We start from the raw sequence: 23957 nt of genomic DNA on the forward strand, positions 1-23957 counted from the left end.
TAATGAATTCATCCTTAATAGACAAGGTGATCATAATAGAAATGTTATTTTGAGGTGTCCAATGAAAACATTGAATGCAAATAATATTTTGCCAGCAAAGAATAAGATTAGTAATCTAAGCTAAACTGCCTGATTTGAATAGATTTCTTCATTCAGGAACATTTTTTTTTACCTCCTCCTTGTAATATTTAAAATCCACATAAAGCGCATGGTAGGCCTCCATAAAATTCTCGGCTCTCCTTGTCTGATGCTCTGCATAACCCAGGAACCAATTAAAGCACTAACTGACATAGCCTTTCCCCCCTTCATCTCTGTTCTCCCTTTCCCCCTCTTCTTCCTTTTTTTTCTCTCTTCCTCCCTTTTTCTCCTTTCTTTCAACACTGCTTCCTGTCTTTGAATTACGTTAACACTACAAATAAGTTAAATAGGTCATGCACACATCCCAAGGAGATAGTCTACTTTTTGGTTATGGTGGTATGGTCTGTCCTACTGAGCTTGGAGAGAAGATGTACATCCTCACAGAGTTGGGTTATGGCCCTAAAATGATGTCTCTAGGGGGCTGGGGATATAGCTCAATTGGTAGAGTGCCTGCCTTGCATGCACAAGGCCCTGAGTTCAATCCCCAACACCACACACATACACAAAAAAAAGATGGCGCTAAAATGACTACTAATAAGGTACACATGTATGAAGGTAATATCCATGCTCTGTAGGGTGAGAAATTGTTCTTCTTATATGTAGAGAGTGAAAAATGCTTCAGATTAATTTGGAAATATTTCATAATGCTATTTAAGTGGCACAAATTCAGTTGTATTATGTACCTGCCCCAGTGAAAAAAATTCACCATTTTTTTTTTTTTGGTTACTTTTCAAAAGTATTTATTGAACCAGTCATTGTTCTAGATGTTTGGGACACAGAGATAAATAAACATTGTACCTATATAGTGGATGGGGAAGATAGAACAGGATCACAGACTAATATCTTCAGTGTTAGAAAGAGGTTTCCCAGGGAGATGATATCTAAACTGAGGCAAAAAAGAAATACCCAGGTGAGAAAGGGTGTGTGTATGTGTGTACATGTGTATGTGAAAGATATATGGGATGGGAGAGCATGGCAAGGAAACCGGACATGCAGAGATCCAGAGACAGAGCAATGTGTGGCACCAGTGGTCATCCTGTATATCAGAATAACAAAGGCTTATGCTGATATATAACTTTGGGGGCAGGGGGAGGTGGCGGGGGTGAGGGGGTGGTATAAGTGAAGAATGGAGGAATGTTGGATTGTGTAGAGGGAAATGGGGGGAGGGGCGGGGGCGAGGGGAAGGAAAGATGGTGGAATGTGACAGACATCATTACCCTGTGTACATGTAAGATTACATGAATGCTGTGACTCTACATTTTGTACATCCAGAGAAATGAAAAGTTGTACCCTATTTGTATACAATGAATCAAAATGCATTCTGAAAAAGGAAATTAGATGGTAAGGCATTTTACCAAAATGTGACTTATAATACTAAGGTATAAATGTGTAAATCATTAACATGTTTGGTCTTGGTCTTAGTTTCATTATTTATAAAATAGAGATAATGATAAATATCTGTCATTAGAAAAATAAATTTTATCATAAAGATTAAATCTTATACTGTATGTAAACAAATCACATAGTAAACACTATTGTAGAAATGACAGTTCTTTTAATGAAGCATAGTAAGATAATCAGGAATCATCAGCAGGTAATTTTCAAACATTTTTGTCAATTTTTATACAATCAGAAGCTATGAAATTGTATAATAATTTCAGAAGGTATTCTTTTGTCTGATATATTTGCTGATCAACTTGGATATTTTTGTCTAATGATTTATTTGTTTGAGTTGTTACAAAATTATAACTTAAAAAAAAAAAAAAAGCAATGGGGAGTATGGTGTGGTAAGTTCTGACCAGTAGGTGTCTCTCATACCATTTGATTCAACCTTGGAACAATCATTTGGTTATTTTAACATATTTTACTGTAAGTCTTTCCTTTTAAAGAAAGATTAGAAATTACTCATGAATCAACATATTTTGATGTGCAAAATTAAAAGACTGTAATTGCTAAAAGGATTAAGGGGAATTCTAGATGCAAAACAGATTTTTTTTTTTTTAAACCACCTAGAGCACTCAGTACTCAGTGTTAAGAGTACTCAGCTACATCACCTCTATAGAAGAGACAGATTTTCAAATCTGGAAGGAAAATAGAATTGAAAAAACTCAGCAGTTCTCTCTGATTAAAACTAACTAACTAACTAACTAATTTACTTACTTTAAAAAAATCTTTCTATGTAACAGGGACAAGTACATCAGAAAGGTCTGACAGTTGGTATAGCAGATAGGGTGTCACCTTCATCCTCATAGCAGCTCCTATAGTCCAGAGTGTCATTGGCACCATGCAATGACAAGTCCAAAATCAACCAGTGCTCTCAGGAAGGAAAAGTCTCTTAAGACCAATTCATGCTTCCCAAGCCATAAAAGACTGTGAATTCTCTAGGATGCCCGTTGAGCTATCTAAAAAGAGGTGTGCATTTGCCAACTGTCCAGTTATAGCACTGACTGGTTCATGCATTCTCTCCCAACAGAAAAATTTGTAAGGAGTTACAATTAAAAGTTTATCTTGCAAACTTGAAATCAGGAAGAGGGAATTGGACAATCCTAAAGACCAGTATCCTCAAGCCACGAGAGTTTGTTGTTACCTGTCTACAATCTAGAGTTATATCTTACATGAAAGCCCCAATACTCTGTTCAGAAACTTTACACTAAATAGTACCATAAATTATTCACCAATTCTTTTTTTTCCTAGTCTCTGTGATATCACCCTCATTCTATAGATACTTTTTCTCTAGATATGTAAATAATTTGAATAATCTGAAGTGTTCTTTTTTATTCAGACAGGTATAGATTTCTGTTCATCGAGTAGATCCTGGTATCTCTCACTGCCAGTACTGAACTGAATATTGAGGGTAGAATCTCAAGAAGAGAAAGGTAGTCATGTTTCTGAGGCCCAGGCCAGAGACTGCTAGAGTCTCAACTAACTGGATTTGGTTGCCTGCCCACATCAGAAATAGAGAAGAAGACATAAAAAAGAAAACTGAATTCAGTCACAGTTTGACTAAAACTTAGCTGTCTTTTCCTTTTCTACAAAGAGGTTACAATTTATAGGAACAAAATTTGGAAAGTATACATATGAAGATTTAACTAGACTGTGCTAGCCAGAGATAGGTTATAATTCCAGTTTTTTTGGCTCCCTCCAGGGTCAGTGGGGCAGCTTCTCAGTTTCCATTCTCAGGAAGCTGGGATGGAAAAAATTCAGGTTACCAGGAAATGGGGGATGAAAAAAAACCAACAATTTGTGGCTTTTAATTTCAAAGGGGCCCCTTTATAGTCACTGTAACAAAATCTTTTTACAAAATCTTTTTACAAAACAATGAAGGCTATAATCAAGGATATATATGAATATATAAATAAGTTAAGAGAAAAATACATTTAGTTTATTTGTATGCTTTGATTTGAGAGTCATTTCGCTGCCATGAAATGTCTGAAGTAGCAAATGGCTTCATTGCACATTTGTCTGGCGTGATTTACCTCTGGAAGGTACTGGTCTCCTTTCCTCTGGAGGGATCTTAGTGTGGCTTGCAGGCTACTGTCTCTGATGGCTGTGTGCAGAGACAGTTTGGCACAGTGGTGACTAGCACAGAGCTGTCTTCATAATGACTTTTTCTGATAATAGTTTTATTAAAGATACTGAGAGTGTAGCATAATAATTCAGAATGCAGGGATTGGAGTCAGACAGATCTGTGTTTAAACCCTGACTCTACCACATCTTTATGATGAACTTTAAAAAGTCTTTTAACTTCTTTAAAGCTCAATTTCTTCAACAGTGTTCTGAAGACAAAGCCTTTTTCTTCAGGTTATTATGAAAATAATAATGTAAAATGCCTGCCACATTATAAGTTTTATAAAATGCTCAATTTTAGTTAGAGAAATCTGAGAAAGAGTTAAGAATATTTGCTTTAAAATTTTGAACTCTGTGTTATTTCTCTAAATGACTATTTAAGAAAATGTCAAATAACATGTTAACTCCTACTTAATTACATATGTTTAACTCTCTTTTATTTTCTTTACTTATGGAAAGGTGGAGAGTAAGAAAGCCTAATTCCCAATGTTGATTTTTAGCACTTATTAAGGTTTTATTTAACTAATTAATGAGAGTCAGCAAAAGAAAAAGAAAAGTTCTAGATAATTTGAAAAGTAGAAACTTATATTGTTAGTTGGGAAAGGATTTGTAAGTTAGATACAAAGCTGTTTAATGTTATGAAGGGTAGCGAAGTCATAAACTTTGGAGTTATCTTTCCTGCCAAGTTATAATTTTTAATTTAAAGGTTTAAACTTTTTCCTCCACAATAGTTAACTATGGTTCAGTACATAATTTTCCAATAACAGTAATAAAAATATATAACATTTACTATGGTTGAGAGGAGTTAGAAAGACTTTTTTTCAAATCAGGAAGGAGAAATGCTAATAGGGAAAGAAGGAAGAAAGGCTGGTAGGGAAGAGAAAGGAGTTGGCTTTGAAGGAGGAGAGAAAGGATAAGAATTAGGGGATAAAGAGGTTCAGGTAATTCTTCAGAGCTGACTGTGGGGCTTCATCAGAACTCTTGCCCTGTTCTTAGAGCTATGATGTTCACACTTTGGAAAGGAACGGATGGCAAGGTGTTGCCCAGCATCTGCAGGGTGTCGATGGGATCCATATCTTTGAGATCCCCTTTTAGGACTAATGTTTGTTCTCTATGAATTCAGTGCTCCTTTCTTCATCCTTCCTTAGCTGACCTAATCTGTTCTCTTTTGACCCATAGTGGTATAGATGTTCATTACGCAGTTACCTTCAATGGTGAGGCCATCAGCAATACCACCTGGGACCTAATCAGCCTCCACTCCAACAAGGTGGAAAACCATGGCCTTGTGGAACTGAATGATAAGCCCACTGCTGTTTATACAATTAGTAATTTCAGAGATTATATTGCTGAGACTCTGCACCAGAATTTTTTGCTGGGGAATTCCTCCTTGAATCCAGATCCTGATTCTCTTCAACTTATCGATGGTGAGTTCATATCCATCATGAAGTCCTTGTATAGTTTTAGTTTGCTCTGGGGAAAACTAGTTTCCTTAGTTATATGTGGTTCTCAGCCTTCCTAGACTATGTAAGACAGGAGCCATCCTGATACACATGGAGCTTTGGTCATGCTGCTATTTTGGATAGATTAATTAGGATTTGGGGAGAATATTTGTAGACAGGAGGGTCACAAAATGGGGAAAGTGGAGAATAACATGACATTTAGAAATAGTTTGGACAAATGGGAGCAAAGTATTTAAAATTAAAAAAGGAAAGTAGTACTTGGAATTATGAATTGAAACAGGCTGTAGAGTTAAAGGTAACCATGGATGAACTCTCCAGAGGAAAGTCAGCTGTTTAAAGCTTAAAAACCAGAAAGTAGAAAAGAAGGAGCAGCTCAGGATAGCTGTTGGGAGATCATGGTCAAAGAAGAGCTGGATCCTGGGCAGAATCCCAGAGAATTCAATACTATGTTTGAATCCAGATGGCTGTGGAGGGCTGGTTCTGATCCATAATGAGCAGGTGGATCCAGGATCATCAAGGAGAGGGTGGCCATTCAGGATTTGGGGACTAAAAGTGGCCCAGGTGACCTGGGACTATAGCTTGCTTAGCATTGGGCTGCTAGTTCTCAATATCTTAACTCATCAGGGATACATGTCCTGTTATTTAGAGAGAAAGAAAAATCTTTTCTTTCCAGGTGGTAGTAGTAGTAAGTAGTAGTAGTAGTAGTAGTGTGTGTGGTATACACTTACATATATGTATTTGTATATTGTATTAGTAAGCTTTGTGTTGCTTTGTTAGTAAGCTTTCTAAGCTTACCTGAGAAAAACAACTTAAAGGAGATAAGATTTATTTTGGCTCACTATTTCAGAGGTTTCAATCCATGGTCAGCCAGCTCCATTGCTTTTAGGTCTGTGGTAAGGCAGAGCATCATGGCACAGAAGGTGTTGTGGTATGGAGCTGCTTACCTCCTGGTGCCTGGGAAGCAGAGAAAGAGAAGATAAATCTGGGGACAAGAGATACCCTTTCAGGGAATGCCCCCAGGGCCTTTCTTCCTCCAACATGGCTCCACTTCCTACAGTTCTGACCACTTCCCAATTGTCCAGTCAGTAATGATTTAATCTACTGATGAGGTCAGATTCCTCATGATCCAACCACTTCCCAAAAGCTCCACCTCTGAACATTGCTGCATTGGGCAACCAATCCTTCATCACATGAGCCTTTGGGGGACATTCCAGATCCAAATTACAATGTGTGTGTAGGGTGTGTGTGTGTATGTGTGTGTGTGTGTGTGTGTGAGAGAGAGAGAGAGAGAGAGAAAGAAAGAGAGAGAGAGAGAGAGAGAGAGGGAGAGAGAGAGAGAGAGAGAAAGAGAGAGAGATTTGCTGTGTGATGTGATCTCTTAGTACCCAAGTACAATTTTTTAAAAAGTTATTAGACTAGACTAAAACTTTATGTTGCTCTACAACTATTTTGGCTGCCAGACTAAAGTTTCTTTAATTTGGCACTGTGCTGAAGAATTCCTTTGTATGAAAGACTTAGGACTTTAAGATGGAGAAAGCGTTCTCTTCAGTGGGTGTTAGTGTCATAGAGTTATCTGTTCTAAAGCATTAGAGAGTATTTGTATTTTGGAGCAGGATGGGCACCCTGGGTTCACTTCCTCATAAACTCCTTTTTCTTTGTTGAATCTTGTTGGAATACTTGGGCCATATAAAATAGCCAATAGAAAAGAAGCTTATAAACTGAAACTGGGGACTAACCCAGGGGATAGCACATGGGCAGAAGACTCCAGAGATTTGGATATGGGATTGAAACAGAGAAAAGATACAGTTATGAAGTGAAGACATTGGGGGATTGAACAGATAATGCAAATACCAAGGTCAGCAACCAAGATGATAGGAGCATGCCGTGAGGATTAATGCATGTAATAGGCAAAGTGAGATTGTTTAGGAAGCTAAATCCACAAACAATTGCAAGATCTTCCTTTTATGTGGAGTCTGGAAGTAAAGCTACCTCCTAAAAGGTATCCTAAAAAGAGTCATCGGCTCTCTTAGAATTGGAAGCAAGTTCAACAGAAGTTTAAGATACTCAGTACCAACTTATTCGATTGCCTTGGTCTTTCATTAGATATAGGTTTTAATTATTCAGAATTTTGTTCTTAGAATACATTTCTATTGTCATACCTACTTCAGAGTTCTATAACTCTCTCTAGGTAATTTGAATGTGATTATCATTGTTCTTTTTTTTCTAGAGAAGATGAAAAAATGATATATACATTTGAAAAGAATTTTGGAAAATACTTAAACCAAAACCAAGGGTTTTGTCTTCTGCTTTATCCCTGTATGACAGGCCAGTGGGAACAGGTGAATAAAGAAATCCTGCTCCTGTTTTATCAGGATACACCAAAGCATCCTCCTTGCAATCCCCCTCTTTTTTTTTTATCGATTCCTACTCTCCTTCAGACAAAAAACAAACAAACAAACAAAAAAACAAAAAAACAAAAACAACAACAAAAAAACCCAATAATTTTTCTTTGTCCATATTCTCATACATTTTTTATATATGCCCCTCACATTACTTTACAATTTCCAATTTGTATTTATCTCTCTGACAGTAATTCCAGAAGAGAAAGTCAGTTTTATTAATATTTATAGCTTTAACTTTGGCAGAGTCTGTAACTAGCAAGGATTCAGTAAATCTTTGTTGAAATAAATTATAAAATCTACTCTTTTCTTTATTGCCCTTTATTATTATTATATAATAATCGCTTTTGGTTTTGTAGCCCATTTTTCAAAGTTGCTTTCAGGCAAAAAGGGAATAATTTTGCATACTTTTCTACCATTCTTGCATTGTTCAAATGAATCAAGATTTCAGTTTAGCTTTCTTAAAACGAAAAAAAAAAATCAACTTGAAAATAACTGTTTCTTAGGAATCTGGAAAGAGTGAAAGCTGTCATGAGAAAGAAGAGGAAATAATACAGGAGTGTCCTAAATGTAATAATGGGAAAAATGATCTTTGTTTTATGTTAGATTCTTATAATTCAGATAGATTGTGCTAAAAAGTAAAATACCTAAACAATTTTGCAAACATTTTGTGAGTTTGCCACTTCTGTTCTACTAAAATCTCAACTATAAAGAGGAAGAACTTGGTTTTTAGTTGTTGCTGCACCTCAATCAAATAAAATAGTGTCTCAACTAAATGCTCTTTATTATTGTTCTTTCCTTAGTGAGAGGAGTTTTGCTTCCCCAAACTGAAGACCTAGTTTGGGACACCCAAAGTTCAAGTCTTCAGGGAACACCTCCATCTCTTCTGGTATGTTTCTATGTCTTGCCTAGACCAGGCCCTTACAGTTTTCTCTTTGGTATTTTCACCCGTTTACTTTGGCATCATGAGCTTCCCGATGAGCTTTGCTGTTCTCATTGCAAATATTCTCTTGCATCATCCCTGGAACATTACTCGTAGTTGTCAGCTCTTGGGTACCAAGTGTTGGTTCAGAAAATTTAAGCCTTCCGCAGTAGTAAAATGAAGTCTGCATTGCCAAACTCCACACATGGTAGAAAAGTTATTATTTATGGTTCATACTTGTTTGGTGATAATTAAGCTATACATGTCCAGTGAGTTGTTTTTTAAGTTATTCAGAAATAGTTTTTTATAGATAAGACTGTAAATTGATGTCCAGGTTCAGAGTATTGACTTTAATTTCAAGGATTCTATTGTGAAAGCTTGGACACCAAAGCATATACAATAGTGAGTATGTGGAAGGGAGAGAAGGAAGAGTGAAAATATCAATTAATTGACAAATGACAGGGACTCTAAATCAGGCCTCCTTTTCAACTGGATTGAAAACATTTCCATTTGCACATAAACAGCATGGGATGAATTTTCCTTTCTGTTCTTTCTACCAACTCCATCAGGAACTCCTCTTCCATCTCTACATCTCTACTTTCCACTTCCCTTATAGGGAGGCATCCAGTAGAAAAGAAAATAACACCCTTAAGTACAGTTAAAACATTGAAAATGCAGTCACAATGGCAGAACCTTACCTGTCTATAACAAGTTCAGGGATCTGTTATAGTCACAGATACCAGAGGGGAACTCCTCATCTATGCTCCCCACTCTTTCTATTCTCTTAAGACTTCTTTTTGTCTCTTGTCAGCTGTAGGATATACTTGTTTCTTGGCATTAAGTTGCAATGGAAATTTGGAAAGTCTGTCCCCAATTAATTTAACCCTTGATTTATGCAGCCAATTCTTCTACCCAGCAATAGAACAACTTAATTTTGAAATGTGGAGTCTCTGCAAACTACTTTTTCACAGAGACCCGTATTGGAGAAAAAAAAGGATAGGGGCATATTGACATCAGAGTGGACATTCATTTGGTGTCTGTTTATTCATTCATTCAAATATATTTATTTTGTACTTTTAATGTTCCAAGTGCTGGGGAAACTTAGATGAACCAGGTGTGGCCCTGCTTCCCAGAAGTTTCCAGTCTGGTAGTAGACAGACTTCTAAACAAACAAGTTGATGAGGATGCTGTCCTGGGTGTCCATCCAGGGTGCAGTGGCAGGGAGAGTTGAGGTAACCACTTGTCTTCGCTCCTTCTAATCACATTCACCCTGGGACTTCTGTAACCACAGGTGTGTGATGATATTTTACAATCATAGTGTAAAGACAGGGATTTCTATAGCAGGCAGAAGTTGTTAACTGGAGACCAGCTGGCTGCATCCTGTTGTAGACATACATTTTGCAATGAAGTTTTAAAAATAAGCCAGCACCTAAAAATTAGATTTCTATATGAAAATGCAGATTTCCAGCTTCTTTTGAAAACCAGGAAGATTCGATGTTATGAAGTTCACATTCTCTTGTGTCAGAAATAGCTAGAGTTTGATCCTGGCTGCCACTTTAATGATGGCCAGCAGTGATTAGCTGAACTTATTGATCATTTATGTTGCTGAGGTTCCCTTTGCATTTAAGCTAAATCCTTACCTTTATGAACAGTGATAACTGCAGAGCACTCATTAACAAGTTTAGGAGACATTGGAATATTAAAAAAATTTTAATTGATATGTAATAATTTTGCATGTTTATGGGGTACAGTGTGATATTTTTATATATGTATGCAATGTGATCAAATGGGGGCAATTATACCATCACCTCAAATTTTTCCATTACTTTGTGTTGAAAATATTCAAATCTCTCTTCTAGCTGTTTTGACCATAAATTATTTATTTTATAAATTAATTATTTAACCATAAATTATTGTTAACTGTTGTCACCCTACTGCTACAGAACACTAGATATTTCCCTTTTATTTAACTAACTTTAATTTGGTACCTGTTAATCAACCTCTCTCTCCCTGACTACCCAACCCTCCTACCTTTCCCAGCCTCTGGTAACTACTATTCTACTTTGTATCTGTGAGATCAACTTGTTTAGCTTCCACATATAAGGGAGAACATGCAGAATTTGTCATTGGAATGTTAATGAGTGATAATAAAATATAAACAATAATGAATTAGAAGTTTCTGGTCTGTCTATCCTCCTTCCCTCCCTCCCTCCCTCCCTCCCTTCCTTCCTTCCTTCCTTCCTTCCTTCCTTCCTTCCTTCCTTCCTTCCTTCCTTCCTTCCTTCTTTCCTTCTTCCCTCCCTTCTTCCTTCTTTTCTTCCTTCCCTCTTATTTTAGCAAGATTTTACTGTATTATAGAAGTGAGCTTTTTTTTCAACTAAACTAGATTTTTTAAAGAATTATTTTAGAGTTAGGGATTATTGCATGATTGAATTTGACAATTTTCTGGCATCCCACTTTGAAAATCCTCATTTGTTGTACAGTATGCTTTCTGTAGTAGTAGCAAGCTTTTTAGCTGGCATGAGCAGAAGTAAAACTGGCCAATATAATATTAAACTTGTCAGTATACTACATTGAATTTAAAAAAGAATTCATAAATTGAATTTGTTACTATGGGGATGTCTATCAATTTAAAAATAAATGAAGTACTATTCCTGGCATGTATAAAATTCACCTTTGAAAATGTATAAGAAAGCTTCATTACCATGCAGGTTTTTTTTTAAATTTGTAGTTGTAGATGGACAGCATGCCTTTTTTGTTTGTTTATTTTTATGTGGTGCTAAGGACCAAACACAGTGCCTCACATGTGCTAGGCAAGTGCTCTGCCACTGAGCTACAGCCCCAGCCCCCATGCAGTTCTTTAAAGGAGTATTTATTTGGAATAGATGCTCTTCCTTCCTTATTTGAAAAGTCATATTGTTTACTTTTATACTTCATGTTGCCTGTTAATAACTGACTCTTATTAAAGATATTGTATATTGTTCTACTTTTAATTTCTATGAAATTAAAAGGTATTTATTTTTATTTTTATTTTTGTAAAAATAATATTACATATAAGAAGGATCGGAGCCTTGCCCAAGTTTCCATAGCTGTCAAGTGGACATGGCCCATTCACTTAGATATGCTAAGGTACTCTGCTTTGAGGACTTCTTTTTTTATCAAGAATTTAGCTGACTTCCCTAATAAGCATCAGGCCCTGTCTCATAAAACTTAATTCCTAAAGCATGGGCTGAATGACTTATGCCATTTCATTTGGAATATTTTTTAAAGCATGTTCGGAATTTCTAAGAATGTAAATATGCCTGATTCTGCTGGGAGCATGAGTAACTTTGACACATCTCTAGAGATAGTTTTAGAAAACTAAGAGGACAAAAGGGAATTCCCTGATGTGGCATCATCATCTTCAACCTAACTGTTTTTTTGAAGAACAAAACTTGGTATTGAGCAAATGGCTTTCTTTTTGTGTGCAAATGGCTTTCTTTGTGTGTGTGTGTGTGTGTGTGTGTGTGTGTGTGCACGCGCGTGCACGTGCACACACACATATATTATATATATATGCATATATATATATATATATATATATATAAAATTTTTGAACATAGAAAAAAATGGGGGTAGGAAAAGAAAAAAGGAAATTCTCTTTATATAAAAATTACCAACCTATTCCATAAAGCAGACATTTAAATATTAGAAAATGGCCTCTCTGTCTCCTCTACCTCTGTGTTTGCCTGGGTCTGGGAAATGCTAAGCCAATATGCATGGACAGCCAAGTCTGTTCTGGTTTCTCCTTCAGGAATCCTCTCACCATCTGGATATATGCACTCATAGAGACCTCTGAATGAATAGCCTGTGGTAGTGGGGAAAATACTGAGACAGGAAAATCCAGATGCTCAGCTCCTAGTTCTGAATTATTTTTTTCAGGTTTTGCAGTGTTAGGCATTTCACCCACATGCACCTCAGTTCTTTATCTTAAATAAAGAATGAGAATTCCTATCTTAAATAGGAATGAGAGGATTATATGATTCTTAAGAGTCTTTCTAATTCTAAAATTTGATTAACCTTTGTTATGCTCACACATGTGCATGCTCAATCCTTCTTCCCACATAAGATTTTTATAACCCATAGAATGACCTGTAAAACACCTGAGCCTTTGGAAAAGACAAGTTGGTATTTTCACTTAATTTTTTCCCCTCTCACATTCTGAACTTCAATTTGTCTTCTTATTTATCTGGAATTGAACTCCTACTCTGTCCATCAGGAATATTCTTAAGGACACAGAATAACTTAGATCTGATAGACAGAAATATGAGGCAACTTTGTGTGTCTATTTGGTGCTAAGTTATGTAGGAGCACTACACCCAGGCCAGTGATCTGCAAGGTGCCTCTACTGTGTGTAGTTATGTAAGGTAAACTCTGCTTCAGATGATTACATACTCTACTCTTAAGATACTAAAATTTACTAGGTAAATGCTGGAAGCTTTCTTCTTGTTTTAGTCAGCTTTTTTGCTTCTGTGACTAAAAGGACCTAACCAGAACAACTGTAGAGGAAGAAATGTTTATTTGGGGGGGGTCATAGTTTTAGAGGTCTCAATCCATAGACAGTAGGCTCCATTTCTTAAGGCTCAAGGTGAGACAGGACATCATGGTAGAAGAGTGTGGCAGAGGGGAGCAGCTCATATAATTATCAGGAAGCAGGGAGAGACTCCACTTACCAGGTACAAAATATGTACCTCAAAACCATGCCCCAATTTCCACCTCCTCCAGTCACAACCTACCACTTCAGTTACCACTTAGTTAATCCCTATCAGGGGATTAGTTCTCTAAGTAGGTTAAAGGCTATAACCCAATCATTTATCTTCCAAACCTCTTCCATTGTCTCACATGTGACTTTTGGGGGACACCTTACATCTAAACCATAACACTCCTGGATTAGATCCTATCTATTGACCTGACTCAGGAACCAAGTCTTACTATCCTCAGATTCACTTCGGATGGAGGATTCCTCAAGGGGGACTTTATCATCCCAAAATCAATCTTTGTAACTCAATTGCAGTTGCATTTAGTCATTTGAGGGTGGCTTTCAGCTTCCTGTTTCTTTATGTGTAGCATACTTCTCTCTAATACAGTTTGTTTACTTCAACATTAGACTCCAGTGTTAATGCCAACATAGATTAAAATAATTAAAATATATCAATTTCCACAAATGCCATGGTCATTTTACTTTAACATCGACTACTCTTCATAAGATTAAGTATTTACAATGGTCAAGAGTTGCATTTCTGTTTACTTCTATTTTTTTTTTTTTTTTTTTTTTTTTTTTTTGCAGTGCTGGGGATTGAACCCAGGGCCTTGTGCTTGTGAGGCAAGCACTCTACCAACTAAGCTATCTCCCCAGCCCTACTTCTAGTCTGGAAGCTAAGTTTAAGATGAAATCAATTCCACATTGGTAAAAAATTACTATTTTGTAGTTGTGATGCCATTTCACAGCATGGTTGTTTATTTGAAATAGACCCTACTTTGCTGTGGTAATTTTTCTGATCAAATAGAGGACCTTAAGTATCTTTCAGAATAATGAATGAAATTGCTAATTGTTCCTTCCCACTGTGAGCAATGAGCTTAGGTCTTTGCTGACAAATTACAGATTAATAGTTTCTGTGTATTAAAGACATTTAAACTAAAAACATGGTGGGAAATGAACCATCTACAGCAAAATATAAAAAGTATTTTCTTCTACAAATGCACTATTTAAGTTCTTTTAAATAGATGATCTCATCTGTGCCCTTTTTACAGGTGAGTTTTGAGGGGTTACATAGTTTTTTTTTTAGATTTTCCAACCAGTAAGTGACCAAATTGGGATTTGATTATAGATGTTTGATTCTGGAAACTTTATCTCTCTCCCCTTTAATATTATACTGCCTCCTTGCTCCTAGAAAATTCAAGAATATGGATAGATTGGTGGTATTTAAAATTATTTTTATGTGTGTTTTATGTATGATATGATTTAGCCTTTTTCTTCCCCCAGGATAATACCCTTCAAGCTGAATGGCCCTCAGCAGATGAATCCACCATCATCAATAATTCACCACTTGATTTCAGTTCTGGTCCTTCCTCAGCCATTGAAAGGGAACTCTGGTCAGAAGGTCCTTTGGGTGATTTAGTGTCTACACCTAAATTAGCCGTTCCCTCGAAGGCAGTCCTCAGTTCTTCCCCAGAGGTGTTAGAGGTTAACAACTTGACTCTTCATTCCATCACCCCAGCAATGCTTCAGACTGGCTTGCCTGTGGTTTCTGAGGAGAGGACATCTGGATCCCACTTATTAGAAGATGGTAAGGAACTTTAATCACTTTTCATGCTTTTTTAAAAAATTTTTATCTATTTTTGAAAATTTGTATTGGTGCTTGTAATTACACATATTAGTGGAATTTGTTTTATATATTCATACATGCACACAAAATAATTTTGTCAACTTCATTCCTTCAGTACCTCCTGCTTCTTCATGCTTCTTTATGTGTCAAATGGCAAGGGTTTTGAAGAAAGGAAGAGACTATGGTGAAAAGAAAAGCATAGTATTATTCATATAGGAGAAAATGTCTTAGGAAACCTGTGTTAGAGAGGTAACAGATTTAATTGTTTAAATGGGAGTCCATATCCATAAGTAATAAAAAATGAACTTGAAGAGGTAGGATAGAAATCACTTAGTAGATATGTTAAAGGTCATATTGAAAACTATGTAAATTATATATAAAACTATATAATTTAAATTACTCTTACCAAAACTATTAAATAATTACTTTGCTTGCTCGAATATTAAAGTGGTTAAAAAAAAAGCATCAAAGAAGATTGTTCTGGTAGCTTCTAATAGGATTAATATGGGGTTCAAGTCTATAGATTATAAAACAATATTAGAGAAGATGAAAAGAAGTTAGAATGATCTGGATGTTGTGGAGAAAAGGAAAAATCAATGTTGCTTAGGGTTGGTATCTACTTGTGAAAAAGGTTTGTGAACAAAGATAAATAATGAGTTCAAGATTTTGAATACAGTGAATCTAAAGGTTGATGGACAGTAAATATAATAGAGAAAATATGAATTCAAAGAGATACCCAATTTCCAGTAAAATTTCTCTCTAAATTCCCAGAGAATTTAGTTTTTGTTGTAAATATGCCTACTAGCAGTTCATTATTTTAGTGAGAAAAAAGTCAAGTGTTTGAAGATTAATTATTTCAATAGTCAAAGTTTTATCCTCAGAGAAACAGGATATATTCATGAGTGATTGCCCCACATTACAAACACATTACCGTACCTTCTTGTTTGTGAGACTTAAAAGTCAGCAATGGTCCCTGCTAACTTAACTAGAAAAAATAGAAGAGAACTATGAATATATTTTTGCAACTTTGTAGATTAATGAGTGGAAAACTTTATTTTTAGGATTAGCCAATGTTGAAGATTCAGAAGATACTCTTTCTATTGATCCATTGCCTTCAAGTTCCTTCATTCAACCTGTGCCAAAAGAAACAATATCATCCATAGAAGATTCTGGTGTATCCTCACCTTATCTGACACCTTCTATTAAGTTAGATCTTGCTAAAGAAACACCTTTTGGCTTGGACTCCTTGGTTTCTGAAGTCAAAGATCAATTAGAAGTGAGCACTTCATTTTCAGATATATCCATGGAAAAAGAGTTCATATTTGAGAGTGGATTAGGTTCAGGGTCTGGGCAAAGGGTGAATGTGATTACTTGGCCATGGAGTGACACTTTATTGGAGAATACTGAATCACTGTCCAGGTCATGGCTTGAAGATGAAAATTCACTTTTGCCAACTGAAGGTATAGACGAGAAACTAGTTCTGGATGACAAAATGGATTTCACACACCAGATTATTGAGCATTCAAAGCATTGGCCTGAGGATAGCTCCCCAAACTTTGCAGAGGAAGAGCCCCTTGGTAGACCTACTGTGCCTATCTTTACAGAGTCTGCAACTCAATCTGCATCTCATTTTTCCAGTCACACATCAGAGGTACCTGACATGGATTATAATTCAGTTACAAAAGCACCTCTTTTACTGGCATCTGTAGAAATTTCTGCTTCTACTGATCACATGAGCGCCTTCCTAAAAGATAATACAGAACAAACTATAGATTCATCTAGTCCTGAGCAGTTTGACAGCAAGAGTTCAGTGGTAAAACCAGATATACAGCCTGTGTGGACCATATTGCCAGAATCAGATATAGCTTGGGCAAGAACTTCTTCTCTAGAAAAATTGTCCAGAGACACACTGGCAAGTACCCCACAGAGTCCTGACACATTCTGGTTGAAAGCTTCCATGACACAGTCTACTAAATTGCCTCCAACCACAAGCTCCACCCTGCTGGAGGATGAAGTAATTATGGGCGTACAGGATATTTCATTAGAACTGGACCGGGTAGGCACAGATTACTATCAGCCTGAGCTAATCCAAGAGCAAAATGGCAAGGTCAGTGGTTATGTGGAAATGTCTGCAAATGTTCACCCCACAGAGATGGCTATTGTGGCTCAGCCTACAAAAGAAGGTGACTTGAGTCACACCCCAACTGCAGGAGCTTTGGTGGTTTTCTTCAGCCTCCGAGTGACTAATATGATGTTTTCAGAGGATCTATTCAATAAAAACTCTTTGGAGTATAAAGCCCTGGAGCAAAGATTCTTAGAATTGGTAAGCTCAAACGTGAAACATGGGCATTAGTGAATAATCATGTTGACTCCCTCCAACCCCTGGCACCCCAAGTCTGAGCCCAGGATCTGCTGTGTGCGTTCATTTTTTCATCATCCACAGATAGCATCATGGCCTTGGGTTGATAGTAGATGCATTCAAGAAAGGGAAAGTACAAAGTGCCATGAGAGTGATGTGATAGGCTAGATAGTTTAGATACTAAAGATTATATTCCATGAATTCTGAGCCTGAAATAACATGAGAAAAAACAATCTCAAACTTATTGTGAGACCAATGTTTTGTGGGCATCTATTCCCAACTTTAGTGAAATAAAGGAAATAAACTTCTTGGGTGTCTAAGGCTATTTATGAGTTCTGTAGTGTTCCTAAATATCATTATGAAAATCTCATGACATTCTTAATTTATACTCTCAAATAATTTCTAACTTACAGCTTTGTTAATTAATAGTTCAAATGTAGATAGAATACAACCAGGAAAAGAGGGACAGGGGCTCATCTTTGTTGTTTTTTGTCTTTTGTTATGTATTTTTAAAAATGCAAAACTATTTTAATAAATTTATCATTTTTCATGTATTATAGTTGGTTCCCTACCTCCAGTCAAATCTCACAGGGTTCCAGAATTTAGAAATTCTGAACTTCAGAAATGGCAGTATTGTGGTGAACAGCCGAATGAAGTTTGCTGATTCTGTTCCTCCTAACGTCAACAATGCAGTGTACATGATTCTCGAAGACTTCTGTACCACTGCCTACCACACCATGAACTTGGCTATTGACAAATATTCCCTTGATGTGGAATCAGGTAATGATAGTGCCCACCATGGGGGTTTCTTAGTGGAATACAGTGATTATTCTTGTGTTTTCTTTTTCACTGGATCAAAGGGAAAAAAAGAATACTATTCTTCCAAGGACATCAGCATTCATTTTTCATACATGTTATCTTTACTGGTTCACCTCCCTCCCTTTTCTACGACTCTGCCTGGGTTTCTCTTTGATTTATCCATTGGGGACCTGCTCTTCCTGTATCTTTATGTTGCCAAGCACCCCTAATCCAACTGCCAATTTGGATATATAGATATAGATATAGATATATAATATTCATTCCCATTGTTGTGTTTTATGGACATGTCATTTATTCTCTGCATTTTAATATAAAGAGCAACCTTCCCTTTTGAGCTCCAGAATCATTATCTAACTACTTAGTTGACAAACTGCACTTGAATGTATTTAATATATTCTATGTGCATCAAACTTAAGATATTTAAGAGTGAGCTCTTATTTTCTGTATCTCTCTACTCTCTAGCTAAATCTACTCCTTCTCTTAACTTCTTCATATCAATAATTAGATTTATGGGCTGGGGATATAGCTCAGTTGGTATAGTGCTTGCCTCACAAGCACAAGGCCCTGGGTTTGATCCCCAGCACCACAAAAAAAAAAAAAAAGACTGGACTGGTCAGAATATTATCTACTCAGCTACCAAAGCTGGAAACCTAGAACGTCACTCCTGATATTATAGTGTTCACCCCACCCCCACAACTTTTACTCAATCATCAGATTTATATTGTTTCTAAATTCTAAATATATCCCAAATCCAAATTTTTCTATCTCCACTGCTGCTACTCTGTCTGAATAACCATTATCCCTCGTTTGGATCCTATTTCTCTTTTTTTTTTTATTATTATTGTATACAAATGGGATACATGTTGTTTCTCTATTTGTACATGGAGTCAAGGCATACCATTTGTGTAATCATACGTTTACATAGGGCAATGATGTTTGATTCATTATTTTTTTTCCCTCCCCCCCACCCCTCCCACCCCTCTTTTCCCTCTGTACAGTCCTTCTTTCCTTCATTCTTACCACACTCCTTATCCCTAACCCTAAACCTAACCCTAAACCTAATGCTAACCCTTCCCACCCCCCAATATATGTCCTCATCCGCTTATCAGCGAGATTATTCGTCCCTTTAGTTTTTTGAGATTGACTTATCTCACTTAGCATGATATTCTCCAATTTCATCCATTTGCCTGCAAACGCCATAATTTTATCATTCTTCATTGCGGAGTAATATTCCATTGTATATATATGCCACAGTTTCTTTATCCATTCATCAACTGATGGGCATCTAGGTTGGTTCCACAGTCTGGCTGTTGTGAATTGAGCAGCAATGAACATTGATGTGGCTGTATCTCTGTAGTATGCTGATTTTAAGTCCTTTGGGTTTAGGCCAAGGAGTGGGATAGCTGGGTCAAATGGCGTTTCCATTCCAAGCTTTCTGAGGAATCTCCACACTGCTTTCCAGAGTGGCTGCACTAATTTGCAACCCCACCAGCAATGTATGAGTGTTCCTTTTTCACCACATCCTCACCAACACCTATTGTTGCTTGTATTCTTGATAATCGCCATTCTCATTGGGGTGAGATGAAATCTTAGGGTAGTTTTGATTTGCATTTCCCTTATTACTAGGGATGTTGAATATTTTTTCATATATCTGTTGATTGCTTGTACATCTTCTTCTGTGAAGTGTCTGTTCATTTCCTTAGCCCATTTGTTGATTGGATTATTTGTCTTCTTGGTGTAGAGTTTTTTGAGTTCTTTATAGATTCTGGATATTAGCGCTCTATCTGAAGTATGATTGGCAAAGATTTTCTCCCATTCTGTAGGCTCTTTCTTCGCATTGCTGATAGTTTCCTTTGCTGAGAGAAAGCTTTTTAGTTTGAATCTATCCCAGTTGTTGATTCTTGCCTTTATTTCTTGTGCTTTGGGAGTCCTGTTAAGGAAGTCTGATCCTAAGCCAACAAGTTGAAGATTTGGACCTACTTTTTCTTCTATAAGATGCAGGGTCTCTGGTCTGATTCCGAGGTCTTGATCCATTTTGAGTTGAGTTTTGTGTAGGGTGAGAGATAGGGGTTTAATTTCATTCTGTTGCATATGGTTTTCCAGTTTTCCCAGCACCATTTGTTGAAGAGGCTATCTTTTCTCCATTGCATATTTTTGGACCCTTTGTCTAGTATGAGAAAATTGTATTTATTTGGGTTTGTGTCCGTGTCCTCTGTTCTGTACCATTGATCCACCTTTCTATTTTGGTACCAATACCATGCCGTTTTTGTTACTATTGCTTTGTAGTAGAGTTGAAGATCTGGTATTGCAATACCCCCTGCTTCGTTCTTGCTACTGAGGATTGCTTTAGCTATTCTAGGTTTTTTATTCTTCCAGATGAATTTCATAATTGCTTGCTCTATTTCTGCAAGGTACATCATTGGGATTTTAATTGGAATTGCATTGAATCTGTATAGCACTTTAGGTAGTATGGCCATTTTGACAATATTAATTCTGCCTATCCAGGAACATGGGAGATCTTTCCATCTTCTAAGGTTTTCTTTAATTTTTTTCTTTAGTGTTCTGTAGTTCTCATTGTAGAGGTCTTTCACCTCTTTTGTGAGATTGATTCCCAAGTATTTTATTTTTTTCGATGCTATTGTGAATGGAGTAGTTTTCCTAATTTCTCTTTCTGAAGATTCATCACTTATGTATAAAAATGCATTGGATTTATGAGCATTGATCTTGTAACCTGCTACATTACTGAATTCACTTATGAGTTCTAAAAGTTTTCTGGTGGAATTTCCAGGTTCCTCTAAATATATAATCATGTCGTCAGCGAACAGGGATAGTTTGAGTTCTTCTTTTCCAATTTGTATCCCTTTAATTTCTTTGGTTTGTCTAATTGCTCTGGCTAGAGTCTCAAGAACGATGTTGAATAGAAGTGGTGAAAGAGGGCATCCCTGCCTTGTTCCAGTTTTTAGGTGGAACGCTTTCAGTTTTTCACCATTTAGAATAATATTGGCCATGGGCTTAGCGTAGATGGTAGATGGCCTTTATAATGTTAAGGAATGTTCCCATTACCCCAATTTTTTCTAGTGTTTTGAGCATGAAGGGGTGCTATATTTTATTGAATGCTTTTTCTGCATCTATTGAAATAATCATGTGATTCTTAACTTTAAGTCTGTTGATATGGTGAATGACATTTATTGATTTCCGAATGTTGAACCAACCTTGCATCCCTGGGATAAAACCCACTTTTTTTTTTTTTTATTTATTTATTTATTTTTTTTTACGTTTACATAGGGTAATGATGTTTATTATATTTTTCCCCTCCCCCCCACCCCTCCCACCCCTCCCACCCCTCCCACCCCTCTTTTCCCTCTACACAGTCCTTCTTTCCTTCATTCTTACTGCTCTCCTTAGCCTAACTCTAAACCTAACCCTAAACCTAATGCTAGCCCGTCCCACCCCCCATTATATGTCCTCATCCGCTTATCAACGAGATCATTCGTCCTTTAGTTTTTTGAGATTGGCTTATCTCACTTAGCATGATATTCTCCAATTTCGACCATTTGCCTACAAATGCCATAATTTTATCATTCTTCATTGCGGAGTAATATTCCATTGTATATATATGCCACAGTTTCTTTATCCATTCATCAACTGAAGGGCATCTAGGTTGGTTCCACAATCTGGCTATGGTGAATTGAGCAGCAATGAACATTGATGTGGCTGTATCTCTGTAGTATGCTGCTTTTAAGTCCTTTGGGTATAGGCCAAGGAGTGGGATAGCTGGGTCAAATGGTGTTTCCATTCCAAGCTTTCTGAGGAATCTCCACACTGCTTTCCAGAGTGGTTGCACTAATTTGCAACCCCACCAGCAATGTATGAGTGTTCCTTTTTCACCACATCCTCGCCAACACCTATTGTTGCTTGTATTCTTGATAATCGCCATTCTAATTGGGGTGAGATGAAATCTTAGGGTAGTTTTGATTTGCATTTCCCTTATTACTAGGGATGTTGAACATTTTTTCATATATCTGGTGATTACTTGTACATCTTCTTCTGTGAAGTGTCTGTTCATTTCCTTAGCCCATTTGTTGATTAAAACCCACTTGATCGTGGTGCACTATCTTTTTAATATATATTTGTATGCGATTTGCTAAAATTTTGTTGAGAATTTTTGCGTCGATGTTCATTAAGGATATTGGTCTGAAATTTTCTTTCCTCGATGCGTCTCTGTCTGGTTTAGGTATCCGGGTAATATTGGCTTCATAGAACGAGTTTGGGAGGGTTCCCTCCTCTTCTATTTCATGGAATAGTTTGAGGAGTATTGGAATGAGCTCTTCTTTAAAGGTTTTTTAGAATTCGGCTGAGAACCCATCTGGTCCCGGACTTTTCTTTGTTGGTAGACTTTTGATGACTTCTTCTATTTCATTGCTTGAAATTGGTTTATTTAAGTTGTGTATGTCCTCCTCGTTCAGTTTAGGTAATTCATATGTCTCTAGAAATTTGTTGATGTCTTCGAGGTTTTCTGTTTTGTTGGAGTATAGATTTTCAAAATAGCTTCTAATTATGTTTTGTATTTCACTCGTGTCTGTTGTGATGTTTCCTTGTTCATTCTGAATTTTAGTAATTTGAGTTTTCTCCCTCTTTTTCTTTGTTAGTGTGGCTAAGGGTTTATCAATTTTGTTTATTTTTTCAAAGAACCAACTGTTTATTTTGTTAATTTTTCCAATTGTTTCTTTTGTTTCAGTTTCGTTGATTTCGGCTCTGATTTTAACTATTTCCTGTCTTCTACTACTTTTGGTATTGGTCTGCTCTTCTTTTTCTAGCGCTTTGAGCTGTAGTGTTAAGTCGTTTATTTGTTGATTTCTACTTCTTTTTTTGAATGTGCCCCATGAAATAAATCTTCCTCTAAGTACTGCTTTCATAGTGTCCCAGAGATTTTGATATGATGTGTCTTTGTTCTCGTTTACTTCTAAGAATTTTTTTATTTCCCTCCTGATGTCTTCTGTTATCCATTCATCATATAATAGGGTATGATTTAATCTCCATGTATTGGAGAAGTTTCTGTTTTTTATTCTGTCATTTATTTCTAATTTCAATCCATTATGATCTGATAGAGTACAAGGTAGTATCTCTATCTTCTTGTATTTGCTAACAGTAGCTTTGTGGCATAAAATATGGTCTATTTTAGAGAAGGATCCATGTGCTGCTGAGAAGAAAGTGTATTCGTTCTTTGTTGGATGGTATATTCTATATATGTCGGTTAAGTCTAAATTGTTGATTGTGTTATTGAGATCTATGATTTCTTTATTCAATTTTTGTTTGGACGATCTATCCAGTGGTGAGAGAGGTGTGTTAAAATCGCCTAGTATTATTGTGTTGTGGTCTATTTGATTTCTGGAATTGAGAAGGATTTGTTTGATGCACGTGGATGAGCCAATGTTCGGGGCATAGATATTTATGATTGTTATGTCTTGCTGATTTATGCTTCCCTTAAGCAGCATGTAATGTCCTTCTTTATCCCTTCTGACTAGTTTTGGTTTGAAGTCCACATTATCTGAAATGAGGATGGATACTCCAGCTTTTTTGCTGTGTCCGTGTGCATGGTATGTTTTTCCCCATCCTTTCACCTTTAGTCTATGGGTATCTCTTTCTATGAGTCTCTTGCAGGCAGCATATTGTTGGATTTTTCTTTTTAATCCAATCTGCCAGTCTATGTCTTTTGATTGATGAGTTCAGGCCATTAACATTCAGGGTTATTATTGTGATATGATTTGTATTCCCAGTCATTTGACTCATATTTGTTTTTTGACATGATTTGGTTTCTCCTTTATTTGGCTATTCCTTTAGGCTAGCGCCTCCTGTTGCTGATTTGCATCATTGTTTTTCATCTCTTCCTCATGGAATATTTTTCTGAGAATGTTCTGTAATGCTGGC

General features: G+C 36.6%; 1 protein-coding gene across 1 annotated transcript in view; it reads left to right on the forward strand.

Annotated features, from left to right (window-relative positions):
* The window catches only part of Impg2 (interphotoreceptor matrix proteoglycan 2), an 85363-nt gene that overhangs the window by 47838 nt on the left and 13568 nt on the right, over positions 1 to 23957 (forward strand). Inside the window, exons 10-14 of the mRNA XM_047564789.1 lie at positions 4885 to 5129; positions 8368 to 8453; positions 14509 to 14812; positions 15913 to 17174; positions 17771 to 17990. Of these exons, the coding sequence (XP_047420745.1) occupies positions 4885 to 5129; positions 8368 to 8453; positions 14509 to 14812; positions 15913 to 17174; positions 17771 to 17990 (2117 nt within the window). The remainder of the gene's footprint in view (positions 1 to 4884; positions 5130 to 8367; positions 8454 to 14508; positions 14813 to 15912; positions 17175 to 17770; positions 17991 to 23957) is intronic.

The sequence above is a fragment of the Sciurus carolinensis genome, chromosome 9 (assembly GCF_902686445.1).
Source record: "Sciurus carolinensis chromosome 9, mSciCar1.2, whole genome shotgun sequence".
In the NCBI taxonomy this organism is placed as follows: domain Eukaryota; kingdom Metazoa; phylum Chordata; class Mammalia; order Rodentia; family Sciuridae; genus Sciurus; species Sciurus carolinensis.